General features: G+C 39.9%; 1 protein-coding gene across 8 annotated transcripts in view; it reads left to right on the top strand.

The window, feature by feature from the left end:
* Window positions 1-20,074, top strand: part of AGAP1 (ArfGAP with GTPase domain, ankyrin repeat and PH domain 1) — a 694,311-nt gene that overhangs the window by 426,175 nt on the left and 248,062 nt on the right. For all 8 annotated transcript variants that reach the window (XM_073306802.2, XM_073306800.2, XM_073306804.2 and 5 more), the window contains one exon: window positions 18,999-19,103. In XM_073306802.2, the coding sequence (XP_073162903.1) occupies window positions 18,999-19,103 (105 nt within the window). The remainder of the gene's footprint in view (window positions 1-18,998; window positions 19,104-20,074) is intronic.

Genomic DNA, 20,074 nt, shown 5'->3' with positions numbered 1-20,074 from the left:
GAAACAACTAGGGGGTCATCCATTCTGAATGTAATTTTGACATACCCAAATTAGTTGCGAATTAGTTGCGAATTGACAAACACAATTGACAAACATGAATTACTTGCAAATGTGAGGGTGGATGGAAACTTGGGAGGAAGTGATCACGATCTAATAGAATTCAAGATCCTAAGGAAAGGAGGACATGAGAACAGCAACATAAGGGCACTGGACTTCAGAAAGGCAGATTTCAACCAACTCAGAGATATAGTAGGTAAGGTCCCATGGAAAGTCCAATTAGGAAGAAAAGGAGTTGAAGGGGCCTGGCAGTTCCTAAAAGATGTAATACTAGAGGCTCAACATCAAGCTCTACTGATGCAAAGAAAAGATAAGAAGACCCACAGGAGGCGAGTTTAGCTGCACAAGAGCTTTTTAGCTATCTAAAAACCAAAAGGGATACATACAGGAAATGGAAGGTCTGGCATTTCACTGAGGAAGTACACATTGGAATAGCAAGATTGTACTGGGACAAAATCAGGAAAGTCAAGGCAAAGAATGAGTTGCAGCTGGCAAGAAATGTTAGACAACAAGAAGGGGTTCTTCAAATATGTCAGACAAAAAAGAAAGATCGGGGTAGTGTGGGTCCTCTGCTCAATGGAGGAGGTGAACTGGTAACGGAAGATGATCAAAAGGCAGAGCTACTCAATGCCTACTTTGCCTCAGTCTTCTCACAAAAAATAAAATGTGACCAGACAACTAGCAAAATTACCATAGTCAATAAAAGGGAAGGGATGCAGATTGGGATAATTAAAGAACATGTCAGAGATCTTCTGACCAATTTGACTGAATTCAAGTCAGCAGGGTCTGATGCTGTTCACCCGAGGGTACTGAAGGGATTAGCTGAAGAAATCTTGGAGCCACTGGCCATAATATTTACAAGTTTATGGATGATAGGAGAGGTCCCGGAAGACTGGGGAAGGGCTAATATAGTGCCCATCTTTAGAAAGGGGAAACAGGAGGAGCCGGGGAGCTATAGACCAGTTAGTCTGACTTTGATAACTGGGAAGCTACTAGAGCAATGTATAAAACACTCCATTTGTGAATACCTGGAGGATGACGGGGTAATCACTAGCAGCCACCATGGATTTACTAAGAGCCAACTATGCCAAGCCAGCCTGATTTCCTTCTTTGACAGGGTGACTGGTTTGGTGGATAGGGAGAGTGCAGTGGACATCATATACCAGGACTTCAGCCAGGCTTTTGACACCAGTCCTACAGGAAATTCTGATAAGTGAGCTGGAGAAATGTAGGTTCCACAGAACTACCATTAAGTGGGCACATGATTGGTTAAACAACTGCAGCAAGAATAACTGTGAATGGAATGATGTCAGATTGGTGGGAGGTCTCAAGTGGGGTTCCACAGGGATCTGTTCTGGGTCCAGTGTTTAACTTCTTTTTTAATGACCTGGATGTAGGAATAGAGAGCACACTGATCAAATCTGCAGATGAGACAAAGCTGGGAGGGGGTTGCAAGCACTTTGGAGGATAGAGCTAACATTCAGCGGGATCTTGATCAATTGGAGAACTGGGCTATAGCCAACAAAATGAAATTCAACAAAGACAAATGTAAGGTGCTACACTTAGAAGAAAAACCAAGTGCACAAACACAGAATGGGGGATAACGGGCTTGGCAGCAGTACTGCTGAGAAGGATCTGGGAATTGTGGTGGATCAGAACCTTAACATGAGTCAGCGATGCAATTCTGTAGCGAAAAAAGGAAATGCAATTTTAGGTTGCATTAACAGAGGCACAGCATGCAAGTCATGGGAGGTGATAGTACTGCTCTGCTCAGCACTGGTTAGGCCTTAGCTAGAATACTGTGTCCAATTTTGGTCACCAGTGTATAGAAAGGATGTAGAGAAACTAGAAAGGATCCAGAGGTGAGTGACAAAGATGATCAAAGGGATGGAACACAAGCCATATGAGCAAAGGCTGAAGGAACTGGGTATGTTTAGTTTGGGAAAGAGGAGAGTAAGGGGGGACATGATAGTGGTCTTCAAATACTTGAAAAGCAGCCATAGAAAAGGTGGAGTTGTTCTCTGTTGCCAAAGCAAGCAGGACAAGAGGCAGTGGGTTCAAACTACATCATGGCAGATTTAGAATAAGTCTCAGGAAAAACTTCCTAACTCTTAGAACAGTAGGACAATGGAACAGACTGCTTATGGATGTTGTGGAAGCTCCTTTACTGGGGGTTTTCAAAAGGAGGCTGGATAGCTGTCTGTCTTGAATGGCTTATACATAACAAATCCTGAATCTTGGCAGGGGGTTCGACTACATGACCCTTGCAATCCCTTTTAACCCTATGCTAACTTCTGTGCATATTGTCTACCCTCCTCAGGTGCAGTGTGGCTGCTGACCCTTCTGAAGTGGTACCAGGTTTGGGGAGGGGGTGTAGAAAATGCTCTTTGTTTTCTGTCCTGTCTTCCCAACTTTCATCCTTGTGATAGCCCTTAAGAAGGTTCACAATGTGATCTTAAATCTGTTAGTCATCAGAACCTCAAGATAGGATTCCTTTATATTGTTACTTATTGCTTTACAACTTCATTTGTTTCTATGTTACATAGATTTGCTACTCTTTCCAACATACACAAAAATGTGTAATTTTAATGGGGAAAGCAAATAGCTGAAATACAAGAAATTCTTATTCTTATCACTTTTTGTTTAGGAGACTAAACCTCAGTATATTTTCAGATGTTTATATCTATGAAACTTTTCGTGTTTTGTGGATTATGCCATGAAGTGAAATTACATTTTTAACACTATCATGATTTTTTTCTCAAATTTTCATTTTCTTATTTCTTAATTTACTAATATAGACTGCATTTAGTGAACAAAACATCACCCACAAATTCAGACAGATATTAACCAAAAGACTTTGTATCCTAGTTGAAGTGGCTGCTTTATATTTGAAAGATATTAAGTTCAAACCTTGGTGTGGTTGTGTGTTGTGAACATTTCCATATAATTCGAGAAATCATAACAGTCTCTACACAATTGTCTGTATTGTCCAGAAATTGACATTTATCAAAATTTATCTTATTGAAGAGGAAATGCAATATTAAATATTTTCCCTGAAATACAGTGACAATGGTGATATGAATGTACTTCACCTATATATTGAGTTTGTTTGACCTGTGTACTGTGTTACATTCTTTCTGTCTTTCTGTTGTTCTCATGGAACAGAATGTGTTCTGTCTGGTAGCTGATTTTATAATTTCTCACCTTTTTTTATTAATAGTGTATCACTTTAGATTTCTGTTTTTTCCTCTGTTGCATGTATAAATTAATTCTTTCCTAAAGAACAAAAATAAATCTGTTCCACCCTTCCAACTCTCCAAAAAATACTGTGTGGAAAAAGTCACATTAGAAAAATGAGTCATCCATACAGCAAATATGATGTATCTTCTGTAAAAACAAAAAAAATCCTCATTAGAGAAGTTCAGTTGTTTAAATGGGCAAGTTAAACAAGATACAATTATGACTCAGTGGGTTCTCCCTCTCCCTGCCCTTTTCAGTTCAGAACTTCTATATGTTTTTTTATGAACCTTAGGAAGCAGGGGTCCAGGTTAGCCTAATTACAACTTGTTTGACTTGACCATTTTAATGACTAACCCTTTTTGAATGTATTGCTAACACATCTACATCTCTGTGTGGCTGCTTTTTCTGATTTTCTTTTTAGTATTTGGAAAATGTTGTAAGTGTGTGTGCTTGTGTAATGCACACACACATATATATTTATGTAATATAATTGTTATATATTATTTTTCCACTAATGCTACTCAAATACATATAAGCTATGTACATTACTAAAAGAACCTACCTTTAAGACAAATGTTTCAGTTTCAAGGCATTGGTTTTGCTGAATTACTACCACTTGATTCTCAGTCTTTTTGGCAATTGGGCATTGGCCTGTCTTCTTCCAAGTTCTATATATGTCAGCCACCGTGCATTAAATCAGTGCAACAATATTACCTGTATTTAGGGAAAATAAATTGGTCTCTGCAAGTATGATGCATTTCCTTAATTAAAGAAACACTCTGCAGCACTTATGCCCCTAAAATAAGCATAAGTGTCTGAAATGCACGTTCATTAATGTTTAAATGCATAGTTTTTGTGGCAAGTTGTATATAAGTTTTTCAGAAAGAGCTTAAAAATTTATTTCATTGAATTCCTTATCGTTCCTATTGCCAAATGTGCTGGCTAGAGTATGGTAGGTGCCTAAGTGTGAACAGCCTGCATCTACTGAAGATTACTGTTTTAATGCTCATTCCTCTGGCTGAATTGGAATTCTCATGCAGACATGGAAGACAGTATATTTCTACACCATTGTAAGTCAGAATATGGAATTGTTGATTTTTTTTTTTAATTGTTGGCCTTAGGGGAGGTCTGAGGTGGGAGTAGGGGATGGGCAGAAGGGAGAATGATTGAGCATCTTTGCACCACTGAGCCAGCTCAATAAGTCCCTGGGTGATGGTCAGCTTCCTGGAGCAGCTGAACTAGTTTCACCACCCAGTTATTAAGCATAGATATTGTAGTCACTGCTGCTGAGGATCCTGTGACAAGAGAAGGACAGGGTGAAAGGAAAGAAAAACGAGGCAATCAGAGATAATATTAACTAGAACAATAAAGAAAGTACCTGTCAGCCCTAGGAAAGAGATTCCCCCCCCCCCCCGTCTTCTTGTAAAGGATTAAGGGCCAAATGTACAGCAGCTGAATTAAATTATTTTTTAACACAGAACACTTCTTTTATTTAAAAAAAATCTCATAGTTCAGAGTTTCTGAGGGTTGCTCATGGAGACCTTTTTGGTCCCAAAACTTCACAACATGAAATGTGAACCCTTTCTTCACAATAATATGGACCACAATTTTTTAAAAAAATCTTCCTTTCCTCCATCAATGTTCCTGGTTTTGTTATTCAGTAGATGCTGTATTAAATTGGATTTTGTGTCCATCATTATTAAAATGTGAAGTGTGTCGGTCACAAAGCATACATTTCAGGGCAGTTAGCTGAATAATTCTTTTCTTTATTATCCCAAATTACTGCTGAGCTCTGGAGAGGTGAGCAGTTTAGCCAATTATTGCCATTTGAGCTGGATTTGTGGGTGATTAGCTCCTGGTCGAATTCAGTCCTGGCAAGGGCTTTGAAGCCTTCGCTTGTGTGATTTTCACAGCAGTGAGGTAGGAATAGACGCGGCTAATGACAGGAAGGTCGCTTGGGTTATGTGACCTGTGAGGGGAGGGTTTGGGTTTAGCAAATAGGGCATCCACAATAACAAGTGTGTCACTAACCCTGCCGTGCATAATCGGAGTTTTATAGGATTGTTGGAGATGCTGACAGCTCAATTAAAGTGTAACCCTTTGTACCATATACCCTGGCAGAATGACAGAAATATTACCAACAGAAAAAGGAAGGGGCCACAAGGGAACTGGTTAAAGATCCGTTATTCTTTTTCTTCCCCCCTTCATCGAAGCTTGCACAGACCAAGCAGCAAAAAGCATCCATTTGTGAAATAATAGGCTGTCCGGGGGAGGGGTATGGTACCAAACATGTCTACCAAAAAAAAAAAAAAAAAGTCTGTTAAGTGGTCTTCCTAATGTTTCTATGGAAACACTTTAGATCAGGATGGAAAGTTAAAATCTGTTTTTAAGCCCAACAGGGCTTCCTTCCATCAACCTACTCCCTTCCCCATGTACCTCACTTTATACAAATACAATAAAGAGAATTCCATGGTGCGGGGAATTGAGTTAGCACTTGTGCCCACCTCGGTGTTGAGACGTCTGCATAATGGTCACTTTTGATTTTTTCCTTATTGCTTTTGTCTCTTGAAGAAAAAATGATCTGTTGTCTTAACTGTACAGCCTACTTTGCAGCTGTTGTGTCATGGTAGGGCCCTTCCTGTATTCAATGTGTAACATTGTAATAGTTGTTTATGCTGCCAGTTTGAAATGTTTATTTTATTTTTAAGTAACAGTGTTTCGTTGATGTTTTGTTTGTATTGGGGCAACGTCATTTGTCCCAATATAGCTAGAAGACGGTGCATGATACAATAGCCACAGCAAGAAGTATTGTTCAAACAGAGCTCATAGCTGCTGGCTTCTGTACTTCTGACTTTGATCCCTTGGTATCAGCCCTCTGGTTTCCCCAACACTAAGTTAATGATTTGTATTGCAGTGCATTTTGTATGAGCACTCACAGTGGTCTCAAGGAAACCAAAACTGCCAGTGCCAAAGGGTTAATAAACTTTTGATTATTAAAGGCTGTGATTTCTACAATGCAGGATAAATGGGAATAAACGGTGAAAGACAACAGAGCTCTCTATATGGTAAGGCAGAATAAAAATGTTTGACTTGCTTGGTGACATGCCTAGACTAGAATAGCTAATGGAGTTCATATCAAGGAACTCACAGTTCCTTTTTAAAAATGAGTAAAATTTAAAAATGAATGTAAATAAATCAGAAATAACAGGAAATAACTGCATCAGAATATAATGTCCTATTGATACAAATCCTTCAGTAGTAAAAGTAATGATGATCAAGGATAGCGTACAAGATGGATACTCATTTATCATAATGCTGTCATCACAGGAGTGATGAAGAGCTCTCACTTCCCTCAGAAGGTACATTCTGTATTATTATACTGTGCATTGCCCACTGTACTACCAGCATGTGGCTGGTGGTAATTCCTATAGCTTTAGGGTTATAAAACTGTTACTATCACCTCACCAGAGCGTTGTGTGCACCTATAGTGGAGTTACAGCAGTACCTGCTGCCTTTAGCCATCAGTTCCTATTTCACTGCTGACAGCAGAGGAGTTGCCTTATTCTGCTGTTGCATAGAAGCCTTTTTGCCCTTAAAATAAGGAAGCATCCTCTCAGCCAGTGAAGAGGATATTGTTGCACATTTGATACCAACCCACCACTTTTGGTTCCCCATACAATGATTTCTTGTCACTCTCCCTCCTGTAGTTTAGTAGAGATGACTATGACCAGAGGTAAAACTACAAATTCAGCATGATTTCAGGTACCAGGATTCCAGTAGGCAGAGATTCTTATATTGAGAATTGTCTGTGTTCAACATGCAAGTCAGTAAGTAAACCTTACACCATTTTCTTTTGTAAATGAGATAAGACGATATCACCATGAGAAAATTCAAACTTCTAGGTTCAGTTTCAAGGGTGCTCAGTACTTACATTATGCTTCAAGGGCTTGAAACTCCAAGCTGTAGCCTGCATCTATCAGCCCTGTGTGATTTCCCTATGGAAAGGAGATTGTAAGATATCTATCTTGGATTAACCAAATCAACTCAGGCACAGGTGTCTTGAGAAGTCTCTGAAATACAGCAATATTAGGTAGACATTCTGCAGAAAAAGCCAGTCTTGCCTGGCATGTAGTGTCCTTCAGCCCATGTCACCAGGCAAGGAAAACATGTGTACTCTTGGTAATTCCTGATAATCAGAATTTCAGGCCTAGATCTCATAGCTTTCAACTACTGGTAACTAGAGTTAAGTTCAAAATGATATGTATGGGAAAGGAAAAATTCTACCTCTGCTAGAGAAAAGCTACTCCCTGTGCTTTTTGGAGCTGATCTGTGCTTCCATACACATAAAGACAATGTGCATCCACCTACTGATTCTTGCTCTATGCTCTGTTTGGGGAGCAACACATAATCTTACGCTGGATCTGGGTGACAGACTCCCTGTTAGATGCAGTGGCCTGGTCAAGGTCCAGAGGCCACTTATAATCTAATAAGGCTTCCAGATTTATTCTGCTCTGAATTATGACTACGGCTGTATCCACCCTGGGATAGAGAGCTCAGTCACAGTATTTGGCTTTCAAGGCACTTGGTTTCTCCAGAGGGGTGGGGTCAGCAGCTGTATACACTTCAGTCTGTCAGAGGCCTGTTCTGGAAAAGATGGCTGTAATTCAAGTGGACAATAATGCTATCTTATCTACCAACAAGTAGCAAAAGACTCTATGCTCGTGTGACGGGAAGCCCTGCAGAGGGGGAGCTGGGCAGTATCTCACTAAATGTTGCTGCTTGTTACTTGGCAGGAAAAGAAAATATGGTCACAGATGTGCTCACCTGGTCAGTAACAGGTCCTCACATGTGGTATCAATATTGGAAGGGATAGGTAGCAGATCTTTCTCATGTGGAAAACATCTAAGATTTATCTGTTTGGCATATATCTGAACAGAAAGATATCATTTTTCTGAGTTCACATGCACAAGACAGATGTAGCCCATGGTAGTAGATACACTCTCATACATTTTTTCACTATCCTCTCTGGTCCTGCTAGTGGAAGGGACATCTGGGGGCAGGAGATGATGTGGCTGTGGGATCTGATGATCACGCAATCCCACGCTGCTTGAAGGCCCACTATTGGTCCATTACCAGTTGGTAGGAGCTGCTCTAAGTTACTTCAGGGGCTAATCCTGGGAGCAGAAGTTATGGAAAGATGGTGTATCTGCTGCTCTCCTTGAGTTCTGCACTTGAGTGTAGCTTGCCCTTGGCTGAAACCAAGGATCTATCACTTTTTAAATGGGATGTCTTGTGAGGTGCGGTATAATGGGCCCGTAGTGGATTATTTTGCTTGTCCAACACAACAGTTGTTGAACTGCTTCCTCTTACCATGGTGTGAACTCCATACTTCATTCCTAGGGGTGGTCTCTTCATGACATGGTGTAGGTCGACCAGCTCCTGTTCAGACTCCTAATTATCAGAGTCTCTGGGGTCTTCATGCATTTAAAAAAAAAAAACTATTATCAATCCTTTGGAGCTTAATGTTCTTTCAAATTTGATCAAACCTCCAGTGAACCATGTTGTTCCTCTGAGCTTAAGTATTTTCAGTGGAAAAATTTATTCCTTGCAAAAAAAAACCCACACCCCTGCCGGACAAAAGCTTTACTGACAAAAGTGCCATTGTGGACAGCACTATATTGGCAGGAGATGCTCTTCCGCTGACATAGCTACTGCCACTCATTGTGGGGGTGTTAATTATGGTGTCAGGAGAGCTCTCTCCTGCTGGCATAGAGCAGCTACACAGGAGACCTCACAGCTCCACAAATGTAGCGGTACAACTCAGTGTATGTTAGCAGTGTTGTGGAACTTCTGAGTTAAGAATGCCCCAATTTTCCCATTCTTTAGGTATATTTATTTTGCCAAGGATTGTGCTCTAGTTCAATTTTCTTTGAGTTATCTTACCACTCCATTTTTATTAATTATGTTGGCACTGGCGATCACACTATTACTATTACTTTGAAGCCTGTTTTTGTTTTTTACAGTTACCCTGCTGTGTTAACTTTTTTAGCTTCCTGGATAGTGCTCCAAAATGCTGACTGATACTACAGTCAGTTTCTAGGAACAGAGGTTTCATTGTACTTAAATTCTGGAGAATAGAAAGACACTTACGTGTAGTCGTTGTATATAGCAGGTATGTTGCAATGATAGATCTCCACACACACACACCTTTCTTCCCCTGAAAGTTAGGGATACATTTTGAACATCATTTTTTCAACTTTTTCCTCAGCTGAACTGATGCTTAGAGGTAGTAGAATCATAGAATATCAGGGTTGGAAGGGACCTCAGGAGGTCATCTAGTCCAACCCCCTGCTCAAAGCAGGACCAATCCCCAACTAAATCAATCCCCAATTAAACTAGTAGGGGCCACTACCATCATCTTAGCAGGCACACATGCGCACGCTGCTTGCTGGTGAGGTGGTTTAATATTTATAGACCTGAAGTTGTCACCGATCACATGCTGGAAATATGGGGAGAATTGGAGATCTATTATCGTTAGCGTTTCTGAGAGCAAGAATTACAAGTTAAGACGTGTTCTCTTGCTGAGTTGGACAAAACAGACAGTTGCAGTACAGTTAGTATAAGAGATCACAAGACTTCACAGGCCATCTTAGGTGATCTATTGTGGGAACTGCAGGGTTTGTCAGACTGTTTACAATGCTAATGGATTTAGAAGGAAGAGGATGCTTTATTGACCAAAATTCACATACAACAGATGTTTGTGAACTTGTCTGTGAAAATTGACTCAGGACTTTTTTTTTTTTAAGTGTGGTTTTCCTTGTAAATAGTATGCAGATTACATGGCTGGAAAATACTTAGCACTGTTAGCTGCTAATTGCAACAGCTACAGATGAACTGGAGAGCTCTGTGGGAAATTAAGGATTTATGCAATTTATGATTAAGTGAAAGATGACATTTCATTCTATCAAAACAACAGCAGGAGAACAGAAACAAATATATACAAATATTTTCTTCTCAAGGTGGACATGGTGGGTGAAATCCTAGCTCCACTGAGGTCAATGGGAGCTTTGCCACTAACTTCAGTGTGGCCAAGATTTCACTCCTTGACTTTAGCTCACCGTGGTAAGAAAAAGCAAATATTTCTGAAAGTCCTCTTCGTTTAATAATAATAATAAAAAAAAGGCAGTGCATCAAAGATCATTTGAAATGTGTAGTAAGACTAGAACCTTTGTTTTAAGGAGTAACAAAAAATTGAGGTGTATTTTTATTGATGTATTAATTTTCGCATCAGTAAGCCTCACAGAGTCCCACTAACTCTCCTCTGCCTGCCTCCATAACCAAAAGCAACAGTTTATAAGTTCCTATAAAACAGGGACGCAAAGGCAATATTATGCATCTGTAGCTTTTTCAACAAAAAATTGTTTAAATGGTTTTATTGTGTAAGAATGAAAAAATGTGGGAAATGGAGAGTTATTTACACAGCCTTGTGTATAGTACATACAGCTCCACTATGTAGAACACAAAACACACATTAACTTAAACAAACTCATGGTGGTTTCTTCATTCACTTGCATTTAAAGCTGCTTAAGCAGGTAAGGATTGTTGCCCAAGGCAAAGAATTCATAATTTCTAGATTTAATTGTTAACTAGATATTCAAACTGAGCTGGTTTTTAGAATACATACTAGTCCCTAGAGTTTCAGCCTACCACCTTACGTGCAATCAATCCCACATGGGAGTCTTGTCATTAACTGTTCCTCGGGTTGCCATAATGATCAGGATACCAAACCTGACAGTGGTCTGTAGCATCTCTTGGTACCTTGAAGCTCAACAACAGCAGCTGATTGGCGCAGTTAGGCCCCCGATCTCTAACAGCAAATGCAATCAATAAATCTTTGTTGGTAAATAATTGCTATTGAACAGAGTTTTAATATAAATTTATGAGCAGTGTTTTATCACAGCTTGGGGCTACAGCAAGCCACTGAGTGATAGATTTCAGATAACACTTACATTCATTACATTAACTTTGTAAGTTATTTAAAGCTTGTACACTTAACATTGCTTTTGGCTTGCAATGACCTCCTGGGACTAGATTCAGCGTACACATTACTAATAAAGAGATTGCATTACAGACAGACAGTTCCTCTGTTTTTTGCACGATGAGAAAGTTCCTTGAGCAAAAACTAAGCAATGAAGTGTGTGCACTCAAATCAAAGTATTTTTCTTGTAGCTCATTAAAACCACACAAAACATGATCTGGTATTAAATACTGTAAATACGAAGTATCCCACTATTAAATCCACAGCAGTTTTTGGGGAAGGTGATAAAATTGAATTTGAAGTGTTAAATGTTTTTCATAGTTGGTGAGCAAATTGGAGGTGTTAAAATCTGAAAGTCTTGAGGCTTGGGTCATCCATGTCTAAATTGTACTGCTAAAATTGTCGAGATAGAGGAAAGCCTGAAACTGAAGTATGTACATGGATCAATTGTCAGATGAAATGATACTATCTGGTCAATGAGAGTTTTTGAAACAGACTTTTTTTAATAAACAAAAAGTGATATCTTGGAGAGATTTGAGGGCTAGAAATTATTATTTACTTAGATCAGGTATGTCCCTGAGTTGAATGGCCTAAGGATAAACATGATTTTATAATGTACAGAGTGTACACTAGTAGATCTTAGTGGTAAGCACCACTTGAAAGTGGAGTGAGTTGAAGATTTTTTTTAAAAAAAGTATATTTCTTGCTTTGTGTTGTGTATCTATATTTTAAATCTAGTTCATGGTTAAGTGTATTTTTTAGCTATTCTTAACTCCTAGATTAAGAACATTCTCAAGACCATTCTCCAGGGTTGTCACAGACAGAGTGGCTCTCTTACATTGGAAAAATAGATATGTTTACATTTTTGCTTGATTAAACGTGTTAAAATGGTGACTTCATATAATTTTGCCTTTTGATCAGCATGATGTTAATTTTGAACAGTGCTTTTATCTTAGTGGAGCAGAAAGTAGGTTTGTATACACTTTTCTACCTGCCCTTTATAGTCTCTGATTTCCTGGACAGGTGTCCCCTGTATTCAACAATTAAAATACCTCCCTTCCATTTTTTCCCATTGTTTTCCTGCCTGATGTTTCTATACATTTCAGAGTAAAGAGCGAATTGAAGTTATTCATCCAGTCCCTTTTTTCCCTCTCTGCAAGAGGGAACCAATTCTGTTATGCATCTGAGGAGCATGGAAGAAATGAAAATAAAATGTTAATGTCTTGCTCTGATATGGAAAATGAGGTCAGGGAGATCTTAGGGACTGGCGCCGGGCCACAGACCGGCTGTTGAGAAACACTGCATTAGAAGAGATGATGCAGGGGGACTGTAATGTAGTCTCTCTTTTCCTTCCACTATTCACTACCTAACGTGCACTTACTCAGAGGCTATAGCAGTGGTGTCCAATCTGTGACTCTCAAGATTCTAAATGTGGCCCTTAAGGACAACTATGTGAAGAGACTGTGTATTTTTAGGTATGTATGGATTAAAGAATAGACAATGTGCTTCCTGAGCATCACCCTGTCACTTTTAACCAGAAGGTTTTGAATCAGCTTTGACATCACGGGGAGGAGTTAGGGGATCCTGCAGTCTCAGGGGTATATCTACATGGGGATAAAAACCCCATACCTGGCCAGTGTCAGCCGATTTGGGCTCACAGGATTTAGACTAAATATTGCTGTGTAAATGTTCAGGCTCAGGCTGGAGCCCAAGCTCTGGGACCCTTCAGCCTCGCAGGGTCCCAGAGCTTAGGCTTCAGAGCAGGCCCAAACATCTACATGGCAATTTTTCAGCCCTGGAGTTTGAGCCCTGCCAGCTGATCTGGACCAGCCATGGGTTTTTATCCCAAAGTAGTCATACCATCAGGAGCATTCTGAGCAGTTACAGTGTCCCTTCTCTTCTGCAGCTGAGTACCTTCCCCAGGGACATATGCCTGGAGAGGTGGAGAGAATAAGCTCTAGCTGCGCCATTGCCTGCTTCCCTCCTGTGAGAGCGCCAGGAGAGCACAGGAACTCAACAGGATCTGCCTGAGACTAAGGGAATGGCTAGCAAAAGATGGCTTCCCCTTCTCAGCCACCTAGGACAGTCTAGGCAAGGAGAGAAGGAGGAGAAGCTGTAAAACAGTTCCCTGATTCTCATATAGCATGATTTTAAAGAAACCTTGGAATTGCTTTAGCTTGTGCTGCCTGACTTTGATCTCCAAAGGAGGTGTATCAGCAGTGCTTCAACCACTCTCCCGCCTGGCCCCCTGAATACCTCTCTGCCCTGGACTGAGGGAGGAAGGTGCAGGAGCTGCCTATGATGACTCTGTATTTACTGAGCCAATCCTTACAGGGGAATTATGGGTTGTTTCCACTCCCTGTGCACCACCCAAACAAAGCAAATAGATCAGAACAGGGAAAATGAGAGTATCTTCCCCAAAGTATTGTTGGCAGCTCCTTGTTCTTTTAGAAATAGTACATAGCACGGGCCCCCTCAGGCTGAAAAGGTTGGGGCAGAAGATTGAGAAAGCCCTTAGAATCATAGACTATCAGGGTTGGAAGGGACCTCAGGAGGTCATCTAGTCCAATCCCCTGCTCAAAGCAGGACCAATCCCCAACTAAATCATCCCAGCCAGGGCTTTGTCAAGCCTGACCTTAAAAACTTCAAAGGAAGGAGATTCCACCACCTCCCTAGGTAACGCATTCCAGTTCTTCACTACCCTCCTAGTGAAAAAGTTTTTCCTAATATCCAACCTAAACCTCTCCCACTGCAACTTGAGACCATTATTCCTTGTTCTGTCATCTGCTACCACTGAGAACAGTCTAGAGCCATCCTCTTTGGAACCTCCTTTCAGGCAGTTGAAAGAAGCTATCAAATCCCCCCTCATTCTTCTCTTCTGCAGACTAAACAATCCCAGTTCCCTCAGCCTCTCCTCATAAATCATTTGTTCCAGTCCCCTAATCCTTTTTGTTGCACTCTGCTGGACTCTTTCCAGTTTTTCCACATTCTTCTTGTAGTGTGGGGCCCAAAACTGGACACAGTACTCCAGATGAGGCCTCACCAATGTCAAATAGAGGGAAACGATCACGTCCCTCGATCTGCTGGCAATGCCTCTACTTACACATCCCAAAATGCCATTGACCTTCTTGGCAACAAGGGCACACTGTTGACTCATATCTAGCTTCTTGTCCACTGTAACCCCTAGGTCCTTCTCTGTAGAACTGCTGCCTAGCCATTCGGTCCCTAGTCTGTAACAGTGCATGGGATTCTTCCGTCCTAAGTGCAGGTCGTTGTTGAACCTCATCAGATTTCTTTTGGCCCAATCCTCCAATTTGTCTAGGTCCCTCTGTATCCAATCCCTACCCTCCAGCATATCTACCTCTCCTCCCAGTTTAGTGTCATCTGAAAACTTACTGAGGGAGCAATCCATGTCGTCCTCCAGATCATTAAAGATCCCTTCTTTCCGTAAAACCAAAGTCCCCTTAACTACAGCTAAGTAAAAGTAATGTTTAATTCCATATTTTCAACTGGTGTTTCTAAAGTTGAGAATCCTGCTTTTCATGGGGATATGAATAACCTTGTGTTGAAATTAACTTACTTTGTGTGTACACTGACTATTAAAATCTTCAAATTTAGCCTTTGACAGAGGGTAATTTTACCCTGGAATCTCTATGCTTAATGAAGAGAATACTGCAAATAATGTGGTGATATGAATTGCTTCTGAAGTTATTACCGCTGTACTAGACATGAGTCTGAACTAGAACCCCAGATGTGTTCCATCTCAGATCTTGGGAATGTTCTGATCCAGAGTAGAGGTGGAGGTTCATTTTCTGTCCTTAAATGAAGCAGTATTAATTGTTCTACCATGTTTTGAGTGCCATTGTGGGTCAAATATCTCTTGTGAAGTATTTTATGTTTGGACTGATGGAGTGAATGGCTGACACTAGCTATAAATACTACTTTAGTCAGTTAACTCAAATAGTTAAAACAACAACAAAAACAAATCACATTGCAAGGGAGGTTAGATGTACATAATGTTCAGTAGAACGCTACCATACATAATAATATAGTGGAATCCTCTTTTTTAAAAAATATAAAGCTGTGTAACTTGCATTTTGATTGTCAGAGTGATGACTTCATCCAGATCCATGAATTGGAACTTCCTAACTCTTACATGGATAGTAGCGAAACCTTCTTTGTGTAAGAACCAAGTGCATTTTAGACATTTTAATATCATGGAACTGTTAGGATTGCCAAGGAATTAAAGATTAATCTTTAATTAAAGATTGTCATGTGATGAAACCTCCAGGAATATGTCCAACCAAAATTAGTAACCTTACACTTCATTGATCTTATAATTGCCTTGAACAGGCACCTCCAAAGTAGTAAAATGTTTTACCTGTAATTGAGTGGCAGTCAAAAATCAGTAAAGTGCATTTCCACTTCTTGAAAATTTGAAGAAAGTGGATAGAAAAAATTACCAACGTGATGCTTTACAGTTTAATTCCTATTAAAGAGTATAAAGAAAAAACATATCAGCACCAGTTGGGGAATAGCTTTCGGAAAGTAATTTTTTATTTATAGCACAGTGATAACAGTGCAATCTTACATTTATGGGAATTCAGTTTTAGTTAGGTGCCGTATAAAAGACTGGAAAGGTGAAATGACATATCACCTCTTACAGACGAACATAGAAGTCAAAGGCAGATGTAAGCTTTCATTTTTAATAGAAGAAAACAGTTTCTCTTGCATGAGAAGACAGTAATTAGCGCACAAACCTCAAACTTGCAGAATCATAGAAAGAACATTCAGAACCCTGTTCCATTTTTACAAGTTTGAGGTCTCCAGCCCTGGGAAGTTGTATCCAACAGCACCAAGAGAAACCTGACCCCAAAACTATCAGAAAGTTACTACAACACATTTGTGCCTAATTTCAGTCATTTAAAGTGTGCTTTTGGGTACAGTGTCTTTCATAGCCAATGTGGATTCTGAAAGGTCACTGTTGTGGCCTTTATTTAAAGAGTGTGTCTAGTAAAGGGCAGTTATGACCCTGGGACTCCCCTGTGGAACCATCTCCATGGTTGCTAAAGGAGTATTATGAGTCCATCTGGATTGTTGCATGAGGGATTTAGTTGAGGATTATGTCTGTCAGTGTTTGGGGGAGGGAAACTGTTTTCTGAAGCAGTGGAGCAGTTGTAATTGTGCATTGGCACAGGTCTGACCCTTGTCCCCTTGTATTTTTGGGACTCAGTCTGAAATGACATAATTTTATAAAGCAAGCTGTGGACTGAAAAAGTAAGCATGCATCACAGCTTGCTTTAGGTTTATTCATTTTAAAAATTTGTACTACATAACGTATCATAATAGTTGGAAATACTACACCTTTTACTTTCTATTTCCTGCTGTATTTTTCATGTACTAATATTGAATGCTATTCCTTCATTATTTAATTTTATTTAGTGGAGACATTCTTCTGTTAAATTCATGGGGATAAGATGAAACCAATGCATGTTTTAGTTCAAATTGCTGGTTGTGTTGAGTTTTAAATTAATAAACATAAGAGTCTGATTTTGGTTGGAACTGATCCGTGCTGTTGAGCACCTGACACACCACAGGATTTATTGAATTTGCAGATTCTTCTCAGTACAAAATGACCAGGCCTAGCTGTGGGTCCCCAAGATGGTACTTGGGTACAAAGATAGAAGTTTGATATTTGCCTGAGTAAGAGCAGTTTAACTAGAAATATTCCTCAACCAAATTATACTGTGCAGCATTCATTAAGAGATGTCTTATAATTGCGTTTATCAGAATTTCCTAGACAAAACTGTTCCTAAGGCATTGGTTGGCATACCTTGATTAGCCTACTGTGGCAATTCACTTAGTGCATTTCAGTGTGCTTAGCTTTTTATTTACTTCAGAATACACTGAAATGCCACAGAAGTTCCAGCCAATCTAACTGTGATAATGAATTTTGAAAATATAAATCATGGCTTGTAAAACACTAAAATTCAACTGAGAGGTGTTTAGATCAAATGCCATATTAAAGTGGCTATCTTTATAGTGTTTCTGTTTTTTTAAACTCGTGATGAAAGACCTTGTAGTTATTAGCGCTAGTTATTGAAAGTTGCAAGTTCCACATGCATGTTTAGTATAAGTTCAGTGTTTCAGTCCTTTTCCTTTTGAGTGTTACAATTACCAATATAGATGTAAACTATATTTCAGCATGGGCATAACTGGAATTGGAGAGCCAGGTGATAAGATTAAATGAATTGTGTATTAAAAATTACTTTTGTCAAATGAAATTACTCCATCTGGTTTCCTGTCTCTCAACACCCTAACCAGTCAACGTACAGTGTAATGTTGGGGGGAAATGTCCACTGGGTGAGACTACTTCCTTAGTGAACGTGAAATGACACCATATGTTTCATGAGTTAGGTTGGTAGTAATTAAAAAAAAATCAAGTACATAAAAATATTTAGTTTTTTCTCTTGATTTTCTTTTCTTGCTCTTTCTTCTGTATTTTTCCCGTGTTCCAGTTGCTCATAAATTCCAGTTTAGTTTTGACTGCAACTGGAATTCCTTACAGACCATTTTTTGTCTTGAGTTTCCTTTTCATTTTGGTTCCTTTCCTCTCCAGTGTTTTTGTGTACTTTCAGTAGTTTTACATCTTAATTCATTGTTCAATCATCTCTTCCCTCTGCTGTGGTAAATTACTTCCTGTTTGGCTGCTCTTATTTTCCTTTGCACGCCCTGGAAATACAAAACTTGGCCTCTTCCCTCTCTTACTCCATGACTCCCAAGTTGTGCTTCCATCCATCTTCTTCCAATGTTACCTTCTGATTACTCAAAAGTTCACTCTCAAGATCTCACCCTACAACTTGCTTTAGCTTTATTTCCTTGTAAGGGTCTCTCCTGCTGTCACCTGCATTAGCAGTGCTTCTCCTTGCTAGGATTATAAGTAACTGGAAGAATTTCTGTGCAGTGCCATCGCTTGGGAAACGGAGAAGAAGCTGCACAAATTAGTAGAATGAGTGTTCAAGCAGAAACAATCAAATGCTAACTGCTGCATTTCCGTGCCCAAGCTGTGGCTGAGCTCAGATACAGCAGAGGAATCCACACATAGTAGTTGCTATAAAGGAATCCAAAAGCCACACACCAAAAACACTAGAATCCATAATTGCATGGAAAATCCATTCAGACAGAAATTTATTATTTATCATTTATTTTATCGTGCCCACAAGTGTACTAGGTGTTTGATCTTTGCTCAACTTAGAGTTTATTGTTATGGCCATAAATCTGACTGAGTGCCACCATTAAAATATAAATTCCAAGGGAGGTATAATTCAGTACAAAAGCTTCTCGTGATAGCCCTAGTGGACAGAGCAAATGTTGACACAGACTATATTTTGTTGGACTAATCTGCTTTATTGAAAACCACGTTGAAGAGCTACTACTCTACCATTACTGGGGCTACTGGTAGCTGCCATTCGATATATTTTGGCAGAAAGACAAGGGAGAAACAAAGTGAAGAGATGGAGAAGCGTGTAGGGAAACACAGTACTAGAATGTTAGTAAATATGTTATAAGTTTCTGCTGCCCTTGCCTTTGAATGGCTATACATTTGCAAAAGATCATGTTTAATTCCTTTCTCAGCCTTTTCCTCTCTCCTCCTCTCTAACAGGGTGTGCTGCTAAAGCGAAGTGGCAAGTCATTGAATAAAGAGTGGAAGAAGAAATACGTTACCTTGTGTGACAACGGTGTACTGACTTATCATCCCAGTTTACATGTGAGTATGCCACACTCTTTGCAGTCAGCACTTGTCAGACCACAGATCAAGTACTGTTAGCAGGCTCATCTGGACATGGTTTGACAAAAATATCCTGTCTCTGGTGGAAAAAAATCCTGAAGCTATGAACCTGTGGGCACACTGGAGCTAAATTCCACAGTATGATCACTTGTACAACAAGATAACCTTCCTTTATGCAGTTTACTAGTTGTTCAGTAGATGTAAGAGTTTATTTAGTGTTGGGCTTCTTCTAGACTTGCAGGAGAGGCTGTAAATATCAGGATTTTAAGAGATGACACTTTTTGGCTTGGGAAAGGTGATTTGAATGCAGTAAATAAGAATGTATTTTTTTAAGTTTTCTATAGTTTGTGTTTCCTGGGTAGCTGTGATGGTGGCATTTTAAAAATAAAAAAACCCTTTTAACACCTTTTTTAGATTGTAAATTACTGGAATTTTCACATACACCATTAAACTACCTTATGTCGAAGACACTATTGCACCGATTTTGCATTGGGTGAAAGCATGAGGCACCTCCCCTCCCTTTAGGCCCCCCTAACCACAATCCACAGTCACAATCATCTGGGGGAACTTGGTTGCTGCACAGTGCTAGCACTCCTGTAAGCACTAGCTACCTGAAAAGAGTGGAGAATCATAAAATATCTGGGTTGGAAGGGACCTCAGGAGGCCATCTAGTCCAACCCCCTGCTCAAAGCAGGACCAGTCCCCAACTAAATCATCCCAGCCAGGGCTTTGTCAAGCCTGATCTTAAAAACCTCGAAGGAAGGAGATTCCACCACCTCCCTAGGTAACGCATTCCAGTGTTTCACCACTCTCCTAGTGAAAAAGTTTTTCCTAATATCCAACCTAAACCTCCCCCACTGCAACTTGAGACCATTACTCCTTGTTCTGTCATTTGCTACCACTCGGAACAGTCTAGATCCATCCTCTTTGGAACCCCCTTTCAGACAGTT

The sequence above is a fragment of the Lepidochelys kempii genome, chromosome 11 (assembly GCF_965140285.1).
Source record: "Lepidochelys kempii isolate rLepKem1 chromosome 11, rLepKem1.hap1, whole genome shotgun sequence".
In the NCBI taxonomy this organism is placed as follows: domain Eukaryota; kingdom Metazoa; phylum Chordata; order Testudines; family Cheloniidae; genus Lepidochelys; species Lepidochelys kempii.
The sequence above is the reverse complement of the archived record's forward strand: the minus strand, read 5'-3'. Positions and strand labels throughout refer to the sequence as shown.